General features: G+C 37.3%; 2 protein-coding genes across 2 annotated transcripts; both read left to right on the top strand.

The window, feature by feature from the left end:
* The first annotated feature begins 718 nt into the window (after nt 1-718).
* On the top strand, nt 719-1371 carry LOC133612640 (metallothionein A-like). Its single transcript, XM_061970247.1, has 3 exons — nt 719-893; nt 981-1046; nt 1181-1371. The coding sequence occupies exons 1-3, from the start codon at nt 734-736 to the stop codon at nt 1270-1272; spliced, it is 318 nt and encodes a 105-aa protein (XP_061826231.1). The 5' UTR covers nt 719-733; the 3' UTR covers nt 1273-1371.
* A 10298-nt stretch (nt 1372-11669) lies between these two features.
* On the top strand, nt 11670-21411 carry LOC133612642 (lathosterol oxidase-like). The gene is made up of 4 exons (XM_061970249.1): nt 11670-11891; nt 15374-15506; nt 15578-15678; nt 21013-21411. Exons 1-4 carry the CDS (start codon nt 11682-11684, stop codon nt 21409-21411), a joined length of 843 nt encoding a protein of 280 aa, XP_061826233.1. The 5' UTR covers nt 11670-11681.
* The last annotated feature ends 183 nt before the right edge of the window (nt 21412-21594 follow it).

Genomic DNA, 21594 nt, shown 5'->3' with positions numbered 1-21594 from the left:
CCACTTTTGTAGTTTTATACAGTATAAAACTCTGTTTGTTATTTTGTAGTTTTTTACTGTATAAAACTACAAAATAACAAAAAACTGGAGCCTCCGTGTTTGTTATTTTGTAGTTTTATACAGTATAAAGCTACAAAATAACAAACACGGAGGCTCCAGTTTTACACGAGGACCACTTTTGTAGCTTTATACAGTATAAAACTCCGTGTTTGTTATTTTGTAATTTTATACTGTATAAAGCTACAAAATAACAAACACGGAGGCTCCAGTTTTACACCAGGACCACTTTATTTCCTTTCTATCAAAACATCCGCTCCACTACAACGTGTTACCACTTCCGCTCTTAGCGCCTTCAAAATAAGAGCTCAAGGCATATACTGTATAACAGCCAATAAAAGGAACTTAACATCACAAAGAGGCAAGCCCATAAAAATAGGTTATACTTATTTTGATTATTATTATTTCTCGATTGTTTGTAAATGTTGCAATTTATAAATAAAGGTTTATAAAATAAAAAAATAAAAAATTATCATGTCTTGAACTTAAACAAAAAAAAAATACTTCAAAACCGATTAGAGCATTATTAGATCGGACATCCATATAAAGATATATATTTTTCACTACCCACTAATTATGAAGGGATAGGAATTACGTAATGTTCAAATCACATTGTCCACTTCTGGGTATTTTTTCACAGGTCGTGTGCACAAAGTCGATTGTCATCAACGCTTGAATGCACTTTGCACACGACACTACTGATCTGTGGCCTATAAAGGTGCAGCCTCGCCTCCCGCATCGACAACAACCTCCTCGGCGGGAAAGAGACGTGCATCTACTTTTCTCATCAAGAAGACGATCAAACCACGACATGGACCCTTGCGACTGCTCCAAGAGTGAGTTTTATTACCCGAGCAGCCATCTTCTATTGTGCATTGTGTTGTGCTATTTGACCTTATACTATTATTTCTATGTGTGTGTAGCTGGAACCTGCAAATGCGGAGCATCCTGCAAGTGCACTAACTGCTCCTGCACCACCTGCAAGAAGAGTAAGTCCACTTATGTCCTTATATTATATTCAATATGTTGGCCTTGCTGCTTTTTAATGACTTTTAAAGCTGTTGACTTTAAATTGTATTTAACATGTGTTGAAGTACAAACTATGTTGTCTTTATGGATGCAGGCTGCTGTGCTTGCTGCCCATCTGGATGCAGCAAGTGTGCATCAGGCTGTGTGTGCAAAGGCAAGACTTGTGACACAAGCTGCTGCCAGTGAGGAGCAATCATGGCCGTCCACCCGCCTGCCAGGGATTTATTTGTCTTATGTCTGATTTTCATGTCTTTATATACATAATAAACTTTGTATTTTCTTCTATATTGAAATGTTTCCTTAAATAATTTTAGCTGGGGTGTATTTTTGAACGTGTTGCACACACAGGGACACATGCTGAGAAATCCCAAATTTTGAAAGCAGGTTAAAGCTAAGATGTCTCAAAATTAACTTTGAACTTTTTGCCTTGTTTTTTTGAATTTTTGCTCAACTTGTGGTTTGCTGGTATGTAATTTTAGAAAACAGGACTGTTTTAAAATAAATTAAAACTTGGGCCACTCTTGAACATGTATTTTGTATTTCCGCTTTTTATTTGGCCATTTTTGATCCAATTAAAATGATCTGAAGTCTAAATCTAAACCCAGTGTGCTGCAAATAAACTGAAAAATTAAAATTTTGAAAGCAGGTTAAAGCTAAGATGTCTCAAATTTAACCTTTAACTTTTTGCCTTTTTAAAAAAAAAAAAAAAAATTTTTGCTGAACTTGCAGTTTGCTAGTGTAATTTTAGAAGACATGACTGTTCTAAAATTAAAACTTGGGCCACACTTCAACATGCATTTTGTATTTCAGCTTTTTATTTGGCCATTTTTGATCCACTTAAAATGAGCTGAAGTCTAAAAAGCTAAGATGTCTCAAAATTAACCTTGAACTTTTGGCCTTTTTAAAAAAAATGTTTTTAAATTTTTGCTCAACTTGTGGTTTGGTATGTTATTTTAGTAGATATAGGACTATTTTAAAATTAAAAACGTGGGCCACACTTTAACATGCTTTTTATTTGGCCATTTTTGATCCAATTAAAATTTAGCTGAAGTCTTAAAAATCTAAACCCACTGTGCTGCAAATGGACTTAGAAATCCAAATTTTGAAAGCAGGTTAAAGCTAAGATGTCTCAAAATTAACCTTGAACTTTTTTGCCTTATTTTTTTAAATTTTTGCTCAACTTGCGGTTTGGTATGTAATTTTAAAAGTAAATTATAATATTCACAAAACTTAAAAAAATAAAATTAAAAAAAAGAGCCAAAACTGAAGTTTTTTTGCCCTTCCTAATTGGAATGATTTTTATTGGCACAGGACCGTGGCGCCATCTTGGTATGAAATGAGGGAAACATTAAAAGAAAGGTCATAGACATTAAAGGAGCACTTAGCTGATGCAACAAACTGCCTCTTCAGAGGCACTATTTCTACATACAGCTACAAAGGTTAATCAAGTAAAAACAAAAGACCAATAAATACATGTTGCAAAGGCTGTAAATCTTCGGGCACAGCATGATTTTGATTCTTGGGGCTAAAGGTTGGGTTCAGAATCAAAATCTACACTTTTTTAAAATGACATTGGATGCTAGTTCTATGATTAACTACATTCCTCCAAAAATAAACAATTTTGATCCATTTCTGTAACTAAACAATAACTCGGGGTGTCGCCAACTTGACGCAGCAGTTTGAGCACCATACTGACGCAGAATGAGTAACGCCAGCCAATGTTAATTTCTAAACAATGGACATTTATCCATGAAAATATGCGACAGCTGCCGATGGTGAGTTTGACAGCTGGAAGGAGATGCATCATAAAAACTACTGTAGTTGGTAATAATACATTCTATTGTATTGTTTTTCATACAGTATGTCATATTTAAGTTTATTTTCTTTTTTTTAAAAAGGCATGTTGCATGGTAAAATTGTGCTGAATCACATTGATTTCAATTGGAGACGATTTCAGATACAAGTGTTTTGAGGTAAGAGCGACGTCACAGAACCAATTAAGCTCGTAAGTTGAGGTGCTATATATCATTTTAAAAACTACATTCATTTTTGTCTTGTGTATTTAAAAAAAAATGCACGTCAGACGTGTCTTTCCGGTGACATTGTTTGTAAAACCACCGCTAGAGGGAGACATCCACTGACAAGTGAAAGCCATTGCTGTTAAAAAAAAAATCATTTGAAAAATAAAAATATAGTCTCGTCATGCAAGATTGATTATTTGGTCGATAAGACATATAATTCAATCACTACACAGAATAAAATATAAATATATGATATATTTATTATAGTATGGTAAATCATGTTATTCTATCATTCTTTGCTTTGTCATTTTGAAGTAAAACACAATCTTATTCAAATTTGTAAGGCATTTAAAAAAAGTATGAGTCTATATTTTGGTTCAAGTAACATTTTTGTAAGCATCTATAAACTATAAAATCACATATTATTTGCACTCAATGCATAATTCAAGATCCAGTGTACCGTATATGTATTCCCGAGATCAGTGGTCCGTGACGCATTTGCTACCGGGCAGCATAAAAACATACAAAACCCAAAACCAGTGAAGTTGGCACGTTGTGTAATTCGTAAACAGAACGCTTTTCCACTCTGCAACGGTCCATCTTAGATGAGCTCGGGCCCAGCGAAGCCGGAGGCGTTTCTGGGTGTTGTTGATAAATGGCTTTCGCTTTGCATAGCAGAGTTTTAACTTGCACTTACAGATGTAGCGACCAATTGTAGTTACTGACAGTGGTTTTCTGAAGTGTTCCTGAGCCCATGTGGTGATATCCTTTACACACTGATGTCGGTTTTTGATGCAGTACCGCCTGAGGGATCGAAGGTCCCTAATATCATCGCTTATGTGCAGTGATTTCTCCTGATTCTCTGAAACTTTTGATATTACGGACCGTAGATGGTGAAATGTTTTTCTTAAACTGTTGGACAATTTGCTCAAGCATTTGTTCACAAAGTAGTGACCCTCGCCCCATCTTGTTTGTGAATGACTGAGCATTTCATGGAAGGTGCTTTTATACCCAATCATGGCACCCACCTGTTCCCAATTAGCCTGTTCACCTGTGGGATGTTCCAAATAAGTGTTTGATGAGCCTTCCTCAACTTTCTCAGTCTTTTTTGCCACTTCTGCCAGCTTTTTTTAAACATGTTGCAAATCATTGTATTCTGTTTTTATTTACGATTTACACGACGTGCCAACTTCACTGGTTTTGGGTTTTGCAAATATTTTATAAACAACCTTTTCTCTGAATTAACGCTCTAACCACAAGGCCACTGAGCAATAACATTAACAAAGCCCACCTTTGTGCATTCACGCACAGTATAAAAAGTTTGGTGGACAAAAAGAGACAAAGAAGGAGTGGCATAACTCACAACCTACCGATCTCAGGGCGGACACTCTAACCACAAGGCCACTGAGCAATAACATCAACAAAGCTCACCTTTGTGCATTCACGCACAGTATAAAAAGTTTGGTGGACAAAAATAGACAGAAAGAGTGGCATTAAAACACGTCTTTCTGCGGCAGCGTCGGACAAAGTCGTATATGTAAACAAACTGATCACAGTCCAGTTCAAGGACCGCCAAAATTATGAGGACAAACGGCGCTTGCCAAATACTCTCATCAGTGAAGCATGTTTGATATAAACAGTGGGATTTATAAAAATGAGGAACGTTTGTGTCATGTTTGTCCTCCAACAAAAAACATATTAAAAGAAAATAATTTATTTATTTTCCTCACCTTTTCCCATTTTCATACATTTTTGAAAATGCTCCAGAGAGCCATTAGGGCGGGGCCAAAGAGCCGCAGGTTGCGTACCCCCGCCCTAAATCAAGGGTTTTTACGTGTCAGGCAGGCTGGAGAGGGCTTTGGGTGAGGCCTAGCAGCTTCAGAAAAATAAAGAAACCCCCTCAAATCTGCTAAAAAAAAAAACATTTTATTTTTTTCAATTCTTTTAAGAGACTATTAAATGCAAAAAAGGCTCCCCCCAAAAAAAGTTTCAGGGATGAGCGAGGTCTTAACTGTATTATATTCACTATACACTTAAAAAAGCTCTGCCCTAGATTGGATAGAAATAGGATCCTGCAGCTTCCCTATAAAAACATGTATCGTCATTTCAAATAGTGTACTGTTCAATACAGGACATGTCTCATTTTAGGACACTTATTACAAGTCACTTACGGCCAATCCTAGCAGAATAAATGACACGCACAAACTGAAGTTATGTGCTGAGTGTGCTGGGATCTGGTTCCAGCTGTACCATGTGTGTGTGTGTGTGTGTGAATGCCTCCAACACAGTCGAGCCACATGTCGGCAGCAAAATGAAGCAATCCGGGGGGTCAAGTCGCCTCTTTTAGATTGCCGAGGTTAGCATGAGCAGTGCTTTCCTCGGTTTGGTGCGTACGGCGAGGACTTACAGCAGGTCTTCGCTGAATGTTGGGGGAGGAAGAAGCCTTTCACACTGCTGGCGTGCGGCCCTGAAGCAGGTTGGTTCAGCTTCATGATGGGAAAAATCCTATTTCTGATCTGAATGCATTTCTCACTTGCATTCTTGATTCAGTTGCATGCCCCAAAAACATTCAAAAAGGTATTCTCTCGTAAGTGTAAAATTGAGCTGCCTTTTTAAATGAAAGAAACTGCTGTTCTAAATGTGTCCACTGGATGTCGCAGTAGCAATTTTGTTAGGCAAGCAAATAGTTTATACAGGGGCGAGCAAGTATACCAAGCAAGAGGTAGGTAAAGAGGGGCTGTGTCAGGTTCAAACACTGATGACATCTATTAAACAGAGAAGCAAGGAATCATGCAGAGACAGAGTTCAGTTTGGCTCAATGAGGAGACGTGTTTTGGCCTGTATTCTAGTTACAGATCCAAACTACGTTCTAAAAGTCCAGCCCGCGTGCTTCCTCTATGTATTTCGAAGGTCCCTGTTAAATCACTGAAGCTGTCGCTGAGGGAAGGGGATAATCTTGACAACTCCAGTTAGACACAATATATGATTATACAAATATGCAAATGTATTGACGCTGGTGCTATCGCCCCGTCTCTGCTTTGTCTGCGTCCCGGTACCCAATGTTCGGCCTTGGCAGTCAGCAGGCCGAGTCTGGACACAACACTGATAGAGACGCCTGGCAATCATTTGGATTGCCAGCTTTGCACAGATACAAAAATACAGATAATAACTATAGCAACGGCCCTTAAAGGGGAACATTATCACCAGACCTATGTAAGCGTCAATATATATCTTGATGTTGCAGAAAAAAGACCATATATGTTTTTAACCGATTTCCGAACTCTAAATGGGTGAATTTTGGCGAATTAAACGCCTTTCTAATATTCGCTCTCGGAGCGATGACGTCACAACGTGACGTCACATCGGGAAGCAATCCGCCATTTTCTCAAACACGGAGTCAAATCAGCTGTTATTTTCCGTTTTTTCGACTGTTTTCCGTACCTTGGAGACATCATGCCTCGTCGGTGTGTTGTCGGAGGGTGTAACAACACGAACAGGGACGGATTCAAGTTGCACCAGTGGCCCAAAGATGCAAAAGTGGCAAGAAATTGGACGTTTGTTCCGCACACTTTACCAATGAAAGCTATGCTACGACAGAGATGGCAAGAATGTGTGGATATCCTGCGACACTCAAAGCAGATGCATTTCCAACGATAAAGTCAAAGAAATCTGCCGCCAGACCCCAATTGAATCTGCCGGAGTGTGTGAGCAATTCAGGGACAAAGGACCTTGGTAGAACGGCAAGCAATGGCGGCAGTTTGTTCTCGCAGACGAGCGCGCTAAACCCCCTGGATGTCTTGGCTCACACCGTCCCTTAAACTGGACAGATCAGCTTTCAGGAAATGAGCGCGGATGAGGGTATGTCTACAGAATATATTAATTGATGAAAATTGGGCTGTCTGCACTCTCAAAGTGCATGTTGTTGCCAAATGTATTTCATATGCAGTAAACCTAGTTCATAGTTGTTAGTTTCCTTTAATGCCAAACAAACACATACCAATCGTTGGTTAGAAGGCGATCGCCGAATTCGTCCTCGCTTTCTCCCGTGTCGCTGGCTGTCGTGTCGTTTTCGCTTGCATACGGTTCAAACCGATATGGCTCAATAGTTTCAGTTTCTTCTTCAATTTCGTTTTCGCTACCTGCCTCCACACTACAACCATCCGTTTCAATACATGCATAATCTGTTGAATCGCTTAAGCCGCTGAAATCCGAGTCTGAATCCGAGCTAATGTCGCTATAGCTTGCTGTTCTTTCCGCCATGTTTGTTTGTGTTGGCTTCACTATGTGACGTCACAGGAAAATGGACGGGTATCTATAACGATGGTTAAAACCAGGCACTTTGAAGCTTTTTTTAGGGATATTGTGTGATGGGTGAAATTTTGAAAAAAACTTCGAAAAATATAATAAGCCACTAGGAACTGATTTTTAATGGTTTTAACCATTCTGAAATTGTGATAATGTTCCCCTTTAAGCATAAAGTTGTGTGATAATATATATACAAGATTATTTTAACAGGCTGTGACTTCTCCCCCTCGACCCAACGTAAAACAAACAGGAGTAAAATAAACAATTGGTAACCCCACTTAAAATATAGTTCTGTAAAAATGATTGTCTTCTGTGCAAATTTAGAGAAAGTGAAGAGTGTGATTTACTGCAATACTGTCAGTCTTTTAAGTTTTTTTTAATTTTGGTTCGTTGAAATTGTTCATACATTGCACAGCTTTTATTTTGCTATCAATACACAGTGATGCCAAGAAGACAGGGAGTACCTCAACACTCTTGAATAGTTTCTACCTCAGTTTGTATGGTTTGTTGAGTTAGCACAGGATTTATATATGGAAATGACACGAGGTAGTTGATACATGGAAGAGTTTTTATTTTTTATTTTGTTTGGATTGGCTGTGATTCAAATTTTACTTGCTTTGTGCAAAACCCAAAACCAGTGAAGTTGGCACGTTGTGTAAATCGTAAATAAATACAGAGTATGATTTGCAAATCCTTTTCAACCTATATTCAATTAAATAGACTGCAAAGACAATATACTTAATGTTCAAACTGAGAAACTGTTAATTTTTGCAAATATTAGCTCATTTGGAATTTGATGCCTGCAACATGTTTAAAAAAAACTGGCACAAGTGGCAAAAAAGACTGAGAAAGTTAAGGAATGCTCATCAAACACTTATTTGTAACATCCCACAGGTGAACAGGCTAATTGGGAGCAGGTGGGTGCCATGATTGGGTCTAAAAGCAGCTTCCATGAAATGCTGTCATTCACAAACAAGGATGGGGCGAGGGTCACCACTTTGTGAACAAATGCGTGAGCAAATTGTCCAACAGTTTAAGAACAGCATTTCTCAACAAGCTATTGCAAGGAATTTCACCATCTACGGTCCGTAATATCATTAAAAGGTTCAGGGAATCTGGAGAAATCACTGCAAGGTCAACATTGAATGCCTGTGACCTTCGATCCCTCAGACGGTACTGCATCAAAAAGCGACATCCGTGTGTAAAAGATATCACCACATGGCTCAGGAACACTTCAGAAAACCACTTTCAGTAACTACAGTTTGTCGCTACATCTGTAAGTGCAAGTTAAAACTCTACTATGCAAAGGGAAAGCCACTTATAGTATCAACAACACCCAGAAACGCTGCCGGCTTCGCTGGGCCAGAGCTCATCTAAGATGCACTGATGCAAAGTGGAAAAGTGTTCTGTGGTCTGATGAGTCCACATTTCAAATTGTTTTTGGAAACTGTGGACGTCGTGTCCTCCGGAACAAAGAGGAAAAGAACCATCCGGATTGTTATAGGCGCAAAGTTCAAAAGCTAGCATCTGTGATGGTATGGGGGTGTATTAGTGCCCAAAGCATGGGTAACTTACCCATCTGTGAAGGCACCATTAATGCTGAAAGGTACATACAGGTTTTGGAGCAACATATGTTGCCATCCAAGCAAAGTTATCATGAACGCCCCTGCTTATTTCAGCAAGACAATGCCAAGCCACATTCTGAGTAAGTTATAACAGCGTGGCTTCGTAATGAAAGAGTGTGGGTACTAGACTGGCCTGCCTGTAGTCCAGACCTGTCTCCCATTGAAAATGTGTGGCGCATTATAAAGCCTATAATACGACAATGGAGACCCCGGACTGTTGAACAACTTAAGCTGTACATCAAGCAAGAATAGGAAAGAATTCCACCTGAAAAGCTTCAAATGTGGTCTCCTCAGTTCCCAAACCTTTACTGAGTGTTGTTAAAAGGAAAGGCCATGTAACAGTGGTAAAAATGCCCCTGTGCCAACTTTTTTGCAATGTGTTGCTGCCATTAAATCCTAAGTTAATGATTATTTGCAAAAAAAAAAAAATGTTTCTCAGTTCGAACATTAAACATCTTGTCTTTGCAGTCTATTCAGTTGAATGTAGGTTGAAAAGGATTTGCAAATCATTGTTGTGGGGAGAGGTGTGGCCAGCGCGCCTGCAGGAGCGAAGGTCACCGCTTCTGTCTATGGTGCTGAGGACGAGCACCATCGGATGGGGGCAGGGCATGTGCTGACGGCGAGACACAGCTGACAGGCGATTAGATTTCACAGGTGGTATGTGTTAATCTAATCATCGGTTGTCTTTAACAGTAAGCGGCCGAGAGTAGGAGAGGAGAAAGGATACGGACGTGACTGAAAAGTCACGTTCTACTGGAGAGATTTTGACAACAAATCTATGCACAATAAAACTTTGTTAAAACTGCACGCTTTGCTCCTGTGCCGTGTCTACAGTGGAACTGCTAGGAAGCAATTTCTAAAATTATATTGTATTTATTTACGAATTACACGTGTCAACTTCACTGGTTATGGGGTTTGTAAACACACTGAGATTAAGTCTAAGTTCATTGTGTTCTTCATGGTGTTTTTGAAACTGCACCAATTTTTTCCTGAGAATTTTCACCTGAAGTGTTTTGTCTAGACCAGGGGTCGGCAACCCACGGCTCTAGAGCCGCATGCGGCTCTTTAGCGCCGCCCTAGTAGCTCTCTGGAGCTTTTTCAAAAATGTATGAACAATGGAAAAAGATGAGGGAAAAATATATATTTTTTGTTTTAATATGGTTTCTGTAGGAGGACAAACATGACACAAACCTCCCTAATTGTTATAAAGCACACTGTTTATATTAAACATGCTTCACTGATTCGAGTATTTGGCTAGCGCCGTTATGTCCTACTAATTTTGGAAGTCCTTGAACTCACCTTAGTTTGTTTACATGCATAACTTTCTCCGACTTTCCAGGACGTGTTTTATACCACTCCTTTTTCTGACTCATTTTGTCCACCAAACTTTTAAGGTTGTGCATGAATGCACAAAGGTGAGTTTTGTAGATGTTATTGACTTGTGTGGAGTGCTAATCAGACATATTTGGTGACTGCATGACTGCAAGCTAATCGATGCTAACATGCTATTTAGGCTAGCTATATGTATATATCTAGGGATGTCCGATAATGGCTTTTTGCCGATATCCGATATTGTTCAACTCTTTAATTACCGATACCGATATCAACCGATACTGATATATACAGTCGTGGAATTAACACATTATTATGCCTAATTTGGACAACCAGGTATAGTGAAGATAAGGTCATTTAAAAAAATAATAATAATAATAAATTAAAAACATTTTCTTGAATAAAAAAGAAAGTAAAACAATATAAAAAAAAAGGTACATAGAAACTAGTAATTAATGAAAATGAGTAAAATTAACTGTTGAAGGTTAGTACTATTAGTGGACCAGCAGCACGCGCAATCATGTGTGCTTACGGACTGTATCCCTTGCAGACTATTGATATATATTGATATATAATGTAGGAACCAGAATATTAATAACAGAAATAAACAACCCTTTTGTGTGAATGGGGGAGGGAGATTTTTTGGGTTGGTGCACTAATTGTAAGTGTATCTTGTGTTTTTTATGTTGATTTAATAAAAAAACAAACTAAAAAAGAATGATACCGATAATAAAAAAAACGATACCGATAATTTCCAATATTACATTTTAACGCATTTATCGGCCTGCCGATATTATCGGACATCTCTTTACATATTGCATCATTATGCCTCATTTGTAGCTATATTTGAGGTCATTTAGTTTCCTTTAAGTCCTCTTAATTCAATTTATATCTCATGACACACTATCTGTATGTAATATGGCTTTTAATTTTTTGCGGCTCCAGACTTGTTTTTGTATTTTTGGTCCAATATGGCTCCTTCGACATTTTGGGTTGCCGACCCCTGGTCTAGACAATTATTTGTGTACATTTTCAGAATGGGCTTGTTCTATTATGGGCCGAAGTAAAACAAAGAAAACAATCTGAAGTAGTCGTAGTATTTTTAATTTATTATGCCATGATTTTACCCGTCCGGCCCACGTGGGAGTAGATTTTCCTCCATGCGGCCCCTGAGCTAAAATGAGTTGGACACCTCTGTCTTAGAGCTTCACGCCTTCGAGTGAAAGCAAGCGGGAAGCATGGCTACAGTTGTTTGGCTGTGTCATGATGGATGGGAGTGTTTTTATTTCCCCACAGACAGACCGACAGTGCCATGGATCATGTGCTGTCCTTTGCAGACTTTTATGTATTCACGCCGTACGTCTACCCTGCTTCATGGCAAGAGGAAGGGGCTTCACGTCAGATCGTCAGCCTGTTTCTTCTCACCAACCTTGGAGCGCTGCTGCTTTACCTGGTCTTTGGTGCGCTGAGCTTCTACTACGTCTTCGACCACAGGCTCACCAAACATCCACAATTTGTTAAGGTGAGCGCCATGCAAGACTTCTAATGCTTCTTTGATCTAATCACTGCCATATGCTTGTTGTAATGCTTGCAACATGAACTTAAATTTATGTCATTTCTTTCAACTCTGAATCTAACAATACAAATATTAAACTCGGGGCGTACGGATTCAGTATAAATATTAGGGTTGTCCCCACAGGAGCCGATCCCGTGGGTGCTCGGGCAATGCCGATGGCAACATTCAATCTTTAAAATAATTTTTGAACAATCAATCTTGTTGTTGTTGATTTTGTGGTGAGTTTGGTTTGTTCTTACTAGGGATGTCCGATAATGGCTTTTTGCCGATATCCGATATTGATTAATTGATATTGATATATTTTTATTTCAAATATGCATAAAAACAAGAGCAAACCTGATCCAATACAGTACTATAGCCTTAACAGACATTATAACAAAATGAAAACAACTGAAAAGAAAAAACAAAAACAAATGAGCATTGGGAATTTCTTTTCTTTTCTTTTTTTTTACATATTTGAAAAGGAGTGAAAAGAAGTTTACATTTATTTAATCCCACCCCTTTTCTTTAAATCATAAATTACTCTAAGCTAGAACTACCTGTTCACTCAATGTACAAACTTAATGAACTTGTATATACATACATTATAGATATATACGGTACATACATATGCACACTACACACATACATAGCCACACCATTACCACTAGTGATCATGGAAATGGTATCATGCCACCACAGCAACACCACTGCCTCAATGGGCAGCCCCACACTCTTCTGTATCATAAACAAGCCAATATCAAAGCCCTTCTTCATCTCTGTACCTCTGGAATACCATGTACCTATACTTCTTTTTAAACTGGTTTATGTTTGGACATTGCTTTAACTCCACATTCAAACCATTACATAATTTCACTCCACAAATTGAAATACAAAAACTTTTAATGGTCGTTCTATAACTAAGCATTTTGAAATTTAAATTCCCCTTTAAATTATAACCGCCCTCTCGTGTGCTGAACAATTTTTGAATGCTTCCTGGGAGTTTATTTATTTTGGCTTTATACATTATTTGTGCAGTTTGATACAAAATAATATCATTAAATTTTAATATTTTTGACTGTAAGAATAGTGAGATATTGACCAAACCCTTAATTACCGATACCGATATCAAGCGATATATACAGTCTTGGAATTAACATATTATTATGCCCAATTTTGACAACCAGGTATGGTGAAGATAAGGTCCTTATTTTAAAATAAAATAAGAAATAAATAAAATAAAAAAATTCTTGAATAAAAAAGAAAGTAAAACAATATAAAATCAGTTACATAGAAACTAGTAATTAATGAAAATGAGTAAAATTAACTGTTAAAGGTTAGTACTATTAGTGGACCAGCAGCACGCACAATCATGTGTGCTTACGGACTGTATCCCTTGCAGACTGTATTGATATATAATGTAGGAACCAGAATATTAATAAAAGAAACAACCCTTTTGTGGGAATGGGGGATGGAGGTTTTTTGGGTTGGTGCACTAATTGTAAGTGTATTTTGTGTTTTTTATGTTGATTTAATAAAAAAAAAAACAACAACAACAAAACAAAAAAAGATACAGATAATAAAAGAAACCGATACCGATAATTTCAGATATTGCATTTTAAAGCATTTATCGGCCGATAATATCGGCAGGCCGATATTATCGGACATCTCTAGTTCTTACATAATAAGTCACAAAATATACAGTCTATAGTTAACACAGCCTAAACCAAAATTTCATTGAGCACGATAACGAACTAATGACACAATCATCTTGACTTTGAACGCACTGCACACGAGCGAATGGAGGGCATACTTAGTCAACAACCATACATGTCACACTAAGGGTGGCAGTATGAACAACGCCAACACTATCATAAATATGTGCTTTATAGTGAAACCACACTAAACAACAACGACAAGCACATTTTGGAAGAATATTTATTATTATTTACAAATAATACACTAAAAAAACTAATTTGTCCCACTAATAGACTAAAAAACTCCTTTGTCCCACACGCCATTGGACTGTATAGCTCCTCTCTGGGAGGGAGGGGGGTACTAGGATGGACAATAACAGTGCGATACTTTTTCATAACATGGTCACTACTGCCTAGTTTCTCTTGTTATATTTTTATTTTACGGTTGTATTCTTATTCTCATTGTTGTTTTTTATTGTTATTCTTATTGTAATAGTTTTCCATTTTGTTTCCATTTATACACCCATTATTTACTTTTTACTTTTAAATTCGATCTCAATTCTGTACACTGCTGCTGGAATTTTAATTTTCCTGAGGGAACTCTCCTGAAGGAATCAATAAAGTACTATCCATCTATTTGCACCGCAACACAACATAAACACTACAGAACAAATTCCCAGAATTCCCTGCAGAACCAACTCTTCGGGACGCTACAATATAAACAAACGCCATTGGTGGATCTACACCTAACGTCCACTGTAATGATACCACGTACAATAGCGTATCTAGTCGATACTACTATGATTACTGTTACAGACTTGGAAAAGAAGGGGTGACCCCAGGATGCAGAGACGGGAGACAAGGTAGAATTGCTAATTGCTAGCAGGTGTGCCTCGTGGTTCGCTCCTTGCCGAGGACGAATGACTAAATACATAGGTGCAGACATCACAACAAAGGAGAAGGCAGGATAATGATAAAACACAACAATTATATCGATATTTTTTAACATCACAAAATCTTCTTTTTTTCTTTTTTTTTAAATTTATATTATGTTTATAAACTCAGGAAATATGTCCCTGGACACATGAGGACTTTGAATGTGACCAATGTATGATCCTGTTACTACTTGGTATCGGATTGATACCCAAATTTGTGGTATCATCCAAAACTAAAGTATCCAAACAACAGAAGAATAAGTGATTATTACATTTTAACAGAATTGTAGGTATAACATGTTAAAAGAGAAAGTAAGCAAATGAACAAGTAGATTAATAATTGATTTTGTACCACTTGTCCTTAATAATTTTGACAAAATAATAGAATGATAAATGACACAATATGTTACTGCATATGTCAGCAGCTAAATTAGGAGCCTTTGTTTGCTTACTTACTACTAAAAGACTATTTTATTTAAGGACTAAATTGCAATAATAAACATGTTTAATGTACCCTAAGATTTTTTTGTTAAAATAAAGCCAATAATGAAATTTTTTGTGGTCCCCTTTAATTAGAAAAGTACCGAAATACTTTTGGTGTTCCTAAAAATAGATATACACATTTTTTTCTCTGAATTTGGACTCCTCCGAGAGAAAATAATTTACATGCTGGTAACAGGAAGAGTACCTTTTTACACAGATATTGAATATTATTGTACTTCAGTTGCAATAATAGTAACTAAATACCAAAATGTATGTGTTTTTTCTTGAACTAAAAAGTAAATCTACAGCAAAGTTGTCGTTCATCTAATGGTAGAACCAGGTGAGTCAAGAGATCCATCTAGCCACTACCTCCATCTTCTGGATGAGTTTCCCCACAGTGATGCTTTTCTTCTGGGAGGTCAGAGGTCACAGCAAACTTTATGATGGCATCAAGCAAACTGTCATGGGTAAGACGACAGTTATTCCAATAATAAGACAAGAGGTTCATAAATGTACTTTGGTCAATTTGTGTTGTCAGGTTGGTCTGAGGTGTTGGCGAGCATTGTTGGATTCTTGTTCTTTACGGACATGTGCATCTACTGGATACATCGCTGCATGCATCATAGGAGCATCTATAAGGCAAGTCTGGATTACCACTGATGTGTTTTCAAGTCAACTATAACATTTTGATGATGTTCACACAGTGGCCCAGTGTTTCCCGTACAAATACTTGGTGCTACCGGTTCCCCCTCGGTCGTAAACACGTTCTAATAGGACTGTTTGTGCAATTCCGCTTGTTAACACACCTCATTTGCACCTGGTCTGCCAAAGAATACATTGAATTGAATTGAATTATATTTATATAGCGCTTTTTTCTAGTGACTCAAGGCGCTTTTTCATAGTGAAACCCAATATCTAAGTTACATTTAAACCAGTGTGGGTGGCACTGGGAGCAGGTGGGTAAAGTGTCTTGCCCAAGGACACGACGGCAGTGACTAGGATGGCGGAAGCGGGGATCGAACCTGGAACCCTCAAGTTGCTGGCACGGCCACTCTACCAACCGAGCCATACCGCCCCAAAAACCATAAAACACAGGGTTTTCGGATTTAACCGCGGCAAGTGCCGCGACCGCCCTTGTCACTTGCCATAATGCCCTAAAGCGGAGGTGTCAAAGTCGTTTTCACTGAGGGCCACATCGCAGTTATGTTTGGCCCCAGAGGCCCGCTTCTAAGAGTGAATACTATTATTACACAATTTTTATATGCATTTTATTAGATTAAAAAAAAACTCAAATGTAAAAAAAATAATAATTTCACCTCAAAATTTAGGGTATATTACTGTATATGGAAAAACAGTACTGCTGTTTTTAAGCTTAAAAAAAAGCAACTCAGTTGCCAGAATTTTATTGTAAAATTGTAATTTGTTTTTTTTACTGTAAATAAAAAAAACTGCCATTTTACAGTAACATTTTGGCACCTGAGCTGCCAGTTTTTTGTTTGTTACCGTAAATCAACAACTGTAGATTTTTCAGTGTATTACTGTAAATGCCAAAACGGCACCAGTTTATTACAGTAAAAAAAGTACTGTACAGTAGAAAAATGCTGTAAAAACCAGTAAATTACACAATTTTACCATGAAATCTATTGCTACTTTTACATTGCACCATTTGATGGATAACTTGCTTTGAAATTATTATTATTAGAATTTATTTCTATTTAAAAAATGAATGTTTGATCATATATTTTTGCATTATTAGACAATATTTAAGTTAACATAATTTGCAATTACATGGAGTACATATTTTGTTTTCTCCCAAAATAGAAAGAAAGAATACATTTAGTAAGAAAAATTACAGTACTTTTGATACATATTATTTCCAGGCTTTCGAGGGTCAAATTAAATTAAGTGACGGGCTACATCTGGCCCCTGGCCCTTGAGTTTGAGAACTGCGCCCTAAAGAATTGACGGCAAGAACATGCTGTGACCGCTCTTGACTTTTTACGTGTTAATAGACAATTATAAAGTAATTGTTTCGTCGAATAAATTGATAAAAACACCCCGACATGACTTTTTTTTCTTACATTTTCAACTGTTTAAGACATGGCATAATTAACGATAATCGGTATAAACAACATGGGCGCATCCAATTTGGAAGCGTGTGTCAAAGGTTAACCGACAACAAGAGGAGCTGAGTTGTTCCGAGAGATACACTAGTTGCATCAGGGACTGGAAGTACGTCAGGTGTTTAGGTCAGGCAGCTCTCAAAATGCAGAGTAATGAATGACTCAAAAAAAGAAAACAAACAATTACAGGCTGTTGGGAAAAAATGTAGCAAGCTACACAACCTCTTTAGGAAGGTGAATTTCATAGTCTAAATGGAGTGCTAAATTAGTCGATCGTTTGCCCTCGAAACTCAGCACTTCTCGACCTGTCAGTGTTGTTTATGTTTTGTATCGTGAATGTTTATTTTGATTCGTGGCTGTCAACGATTAGTTTACTTTTTTGTAAACGTTCAACATAAGTCGCTGATGTAAACAAAAATGGAATGAAAATTGCATGGCGTTTTATATATTCGTTTATACACAACTTTACTAAAGTTTACTACAAGTTAGGTCATACACTATATGATAGTTTATTTCAATTTATTGATTTGATTATTTGTATATCATATACGTGTGTATATGTATATATGTGTGTATATATATATATATATATATATATATATATATATATATATATATATATATATATATATATATATATACATATATATATATATATATATACATATATATATATATATATATATATATATATATACCGGTATATAATATATTCACACACAGTACAGGCCAAAAGTTTGGGCATACCTTCTCATTTCAATGCGTTTGCTTTATTTTCATGACTATTTACATTGTAGATTGTCACTGAAGGCATCAAAACTATGACACCTGTGAAGTGAAAACCCTTTCAGGAGACTACCTCTTGAATCTCATCGAGAGAATGCGAAGAGCGCTCAAAGCAGTAATCAGAGTAAATGGTGGCTATTTTGAAGAAACTAGAATATAAAACATGTTTTCAGTTATTTCACCTTTTTTTGTTAAGTACATAACTCCACATGTGTTCATTCATAGTTTTGATGCCTTCAGTGACAATCTACAATGAAATAGTCATGAAAATAAAGGAAACACATTGAATGGGAAGTTGTGTCCAAACCTTTGGCCTGTACTGTGTGTGTGTATATATATATATATATATATATATATATATATATATATATATATATATGCATTCCTTTAAGGCAACACTTGCCTTGACCCTAAAAAGTTTAAATTTGAGGCCTGAAAACACTTATCGGGAGAGATCCGTGTTGCCAATTTAGGAATTGTCACTATATTTACCGATTAATTTATCTTTTTCCCCAAAAGTGACTAGCGACGTATCTAGGTCGATTTGTGGAGCGTAAAACCAAGCAGCTCCAAAAAGGCTGAGATGTCTTTTTTTGTTTGTTTTTCTTCCATTTGGTGTATTTACAAAGATGTGTAAGCGTCAGAGAAAGTTATGTATTGGTTTCGCTTTGGCGTCTCATAGTGCATAACTGTGTTGCCTTCAAAGACAGCTGAATTAAGTGCAAAATCTGAATGCTTGACTAAATTATTAATGAGACGCAGACAAACAATTTAACATGGACTCTGACATAAAAAAAGCCTTGTTTGTGGCGTTGAAAACAACAGCAAAGAAGCAACAAAAGAAATATTTGTCGTGCTTTAACTCACTTTCTGTCTCCTGCAAAGTCATTCCTCTCTCCTCCAGCGTCCTTTATATTTTACATGTCATTGTCAATTATGCTAATTAAGATGGAATACAAGTTGCGGGTCACAAACGGCTTTGGACAACCTAACAGTTCTAATGTCATTCTTCAAAGACAAGCCTGCTGGCTAACTTAAAGACGAGACAAATAAAAACTTCACTTTTGTTTGCTAGTTTAAGGGTTCAACTTAACCCCTCAGCACAATTCCACAGTAAAAAAATTACACAAACGGCCTGTTGTTGAAGTCTGTGTTTTGAGTTTGTGTATGCATCTACAATAAAGGATGTTCTTTGCTACGGCTTGGTTCTTATCAGAGCGCACAATGCTGATTGCTAGGGGTCTAACGATTGATTAATATATATTCCGGAATTTCAAGTACAGTATTTTTCGGACTATAAGTCGCAGTTTTTTTCATAGTTTGGCCGGGGGTGCGACTTATACTCAGGAGCGACTTATGTGTGAAATGATTAACACATTACCGTAAAATATCAAATAATATTATTTAGCTCATTCACGTAAAAAACTTGACGTATAAGATTTCATGGGATTTAGCGATTAGGAGTGACAGATTGTTTGGTAAACGTATAGCATGTTCTATATGTTATAGTTATTTGAATGACTCTTACCATAATATGTTACGTTAACATACCAGGCACGTTTTCAGTTGATTATTTATGCCTCATATAATGTACACTTATTCAGCCTGTTGTTCACTATTCTTTATTTTAAATTGCCTTTCAAATGTCTATTCTTGGTGTTGGGTTTTATCAAATACATTTCCCCAAAAAATGCAACTTATACTCCAGTGCGACTTATGTTTTTTTTCCGTCTTTAAAATGCATTTTCGGCCGATGCAACTTATACTCCGGAGCAACTTATACTCCGAAAAATACGGTATATCGATCTGTGTTTGGCAAGTTGGCTTTCCGAAAGATAGGTATCAATCCAAGATCGTTTTAAAAGGGATTTTATAACTAGAAAAAGGTCAACATTGGATTTAAGGACAGCAGACGTTATATGAAGTTTAGCACTTTCAATAATAAGGGACGTTAAGTCTGTCTGCCTGTCCGTGGTGTCATCAAAACAAAAATGGCAGATACCTTCAGGGAAGGTCATAACAAATGCAAAAGCCACATGACAATATCAGTTACAACATAAAAAATTCCAGCTTCAGCACGATTTCAAAACACAACAAATACAAGCAACACAACGCTACCATGAATTGATTAACGTGGACCCTGACTTAAACAAGTTGAACAACTTATTCGGGTGTTACCATTTAGTGGTCAGTTGTACGGAATATGTACTGTACTGTGCAATCTACTAATAAAAGTTTCAATCAATTTCAAAAACGCGACTATATAAAGCGGTGACACAACTTTAAGCCACGAAGGATGTAACCGACACAACGGAAGTGACAGGGGAGCAAGTTACGGCAACGCAGCGACCTCTGGAACACAAGGAAAAGTCATTTTATCAGAAACAAATTAATACAAGAGATGGATGAAGGAGGCTATGGAAATTAGGAAGCGAGGGACAAGTGCCATCAATAGGGATGAGGGAGCATACATGCTGCCTCACACCTGGGACACGGTCCATCAACAGATACTGTATGGCCCTTGGTAATTCAATCTAAAGTGTTAGCTGCACTTTATTCAAAAAAATGAATTGTTTACTTGCTTGTTTGTATCCATAATGCATTTATACATAAGTACCTTCCAAGAAATAACAGGAATATAGGAAACTTCACCTGCACTATTTACTTCAGTCACACTGCTTGATTTTTTTGGGCTAAAAAAAAAACTAAAACTCACTATATGGTTTTGGATTAATCGTTCTAAAAATTAAAAAAAAAAATATATATATATATATATATATACATATATATATATATATATATATATATATATTGTCCCTGAAACCTGTAGGCAACCACAAATTCTGAACGAATCGAAAAAGCCAATCGTTACACAGCTGATTGCAGAAACTGATGCTCGCCACACAACAAATACTTTAGTGTTGAACTTGTGCTTTGCTCGGTGCTTTTGTACTTATTTGTTGTTGACTTATGCCAAAAAATGTTGACAAATGTTTTTCCTTTACCCTCTGGATTTTGACTGAACCACCTTTGAGTCTTGTTTATTCATCTTTCTTCCCCCCAGTACTTACATAAACAACATCATTTGTTCAAAATCCCCACGCCGTTTGCGAGTCACGCCTTCCACCCGCTGGACGGCTTCCTGCAGAGCTTACCCTACCACATCTACCCTTTCATCTTCCCGCTCCACAAGGCCGTCTACCTGTCTCTCTTCGTCTTTGTCAATATCTGGACCATTTCCATACACGACGGCGACTACCGCATCTCCGGCCCCTTCATACATCTCATAAACGGCGCTGCCCATCACGTGGACCATCACCTCTTCTTCAACTACAACTACGGACAGTACTTCACACTCTGGGATCGTCTTGGAGGCTCCTACAGACACCCCTCGGTCCTCCAGGGGAACGGACCACATGATCACATCCGTAAAATCGCAACAGAGACGGCACGGAAAAAGTGACCTTGGAGAACAGTCTCACAGAAGACTGAAAAGACTGAAATGTTTTTAGTAGCTTTGTCTTGCAACATGTCAAACCAAAGAATGTTTAATGCTGTATAAACATATGTATGTTAGACACTCCTCTATGACTTATTAAATAGCAAGACCTTCGCTTAAAAGGTATTTCACAAGCTTAAGAACAGC

The sequence above is a fragment of the Nerophis lumbriciformis genome, linkage group LG10 (genome assembly GCF_033978685.3).
Source record: "Nerophis lumbriciformis linkage group LG10, RoL_Nlum_v2.1, whole genome shotgun sequence".
NCBI classification, from domain to species: Eukaryota; Metazoa; Chordata; class Actinopteri; order Syngnathiformes; family Syngnathidae; genus Nerophis; species Nerophis lumbriciformis.
Note: the sequence above shows the minus strand (reverse complement) of the source record. Positions and strands in the feature narration are given on the sequence as shown.

Excerpts from the sequence above, each read along its gene's own strand:
- LOC133612640 (XM_061970247.1), top strand. The coding sequence starts at position 734 with ATGCACTTTGCACACGACACTACTGATCTGTGGCCTATAAAGGTGCAG. Across the intron at positions 894-980 it reads CCCTTGCGACTGCTCCAAGA|CTGGAACCTGCAAATGCGGA; the intron begins GTGAGTTTTATT and ends ATGTGTGTGTAG. Across the intron at positions 1,047-1,180 it reads CTGCACCACCTGCAAGAAGA|GCTGCTGTGCTTGCTGCCCA; the intron begins GTAAGTCCACTT and ends TTATGGATGCAG.
- LOC133612642 (XM_061970249.1), top strand. The coding sequence starts at position 11,682 with ATGGATCATGTGCTGTCCTTTGCAGACTTTTATGTATTCACGCCGTAC. Across the intron at positions 15,507-15,577 it reads CATCAAGCAAACTGTCATGG|GTTGGTCTGAGGTGTTGGCG; the intron begins GTAAGACGACAG and ends TTGTGTTGTCAG. Across the intron at positions 15,679-21,012 it reads ATCATAGGAGCATCTATAAG|TACTTACATAAACAACATCA; the intron begins GCAAGTCTGGAT and ends TCTTCCCCCCAG.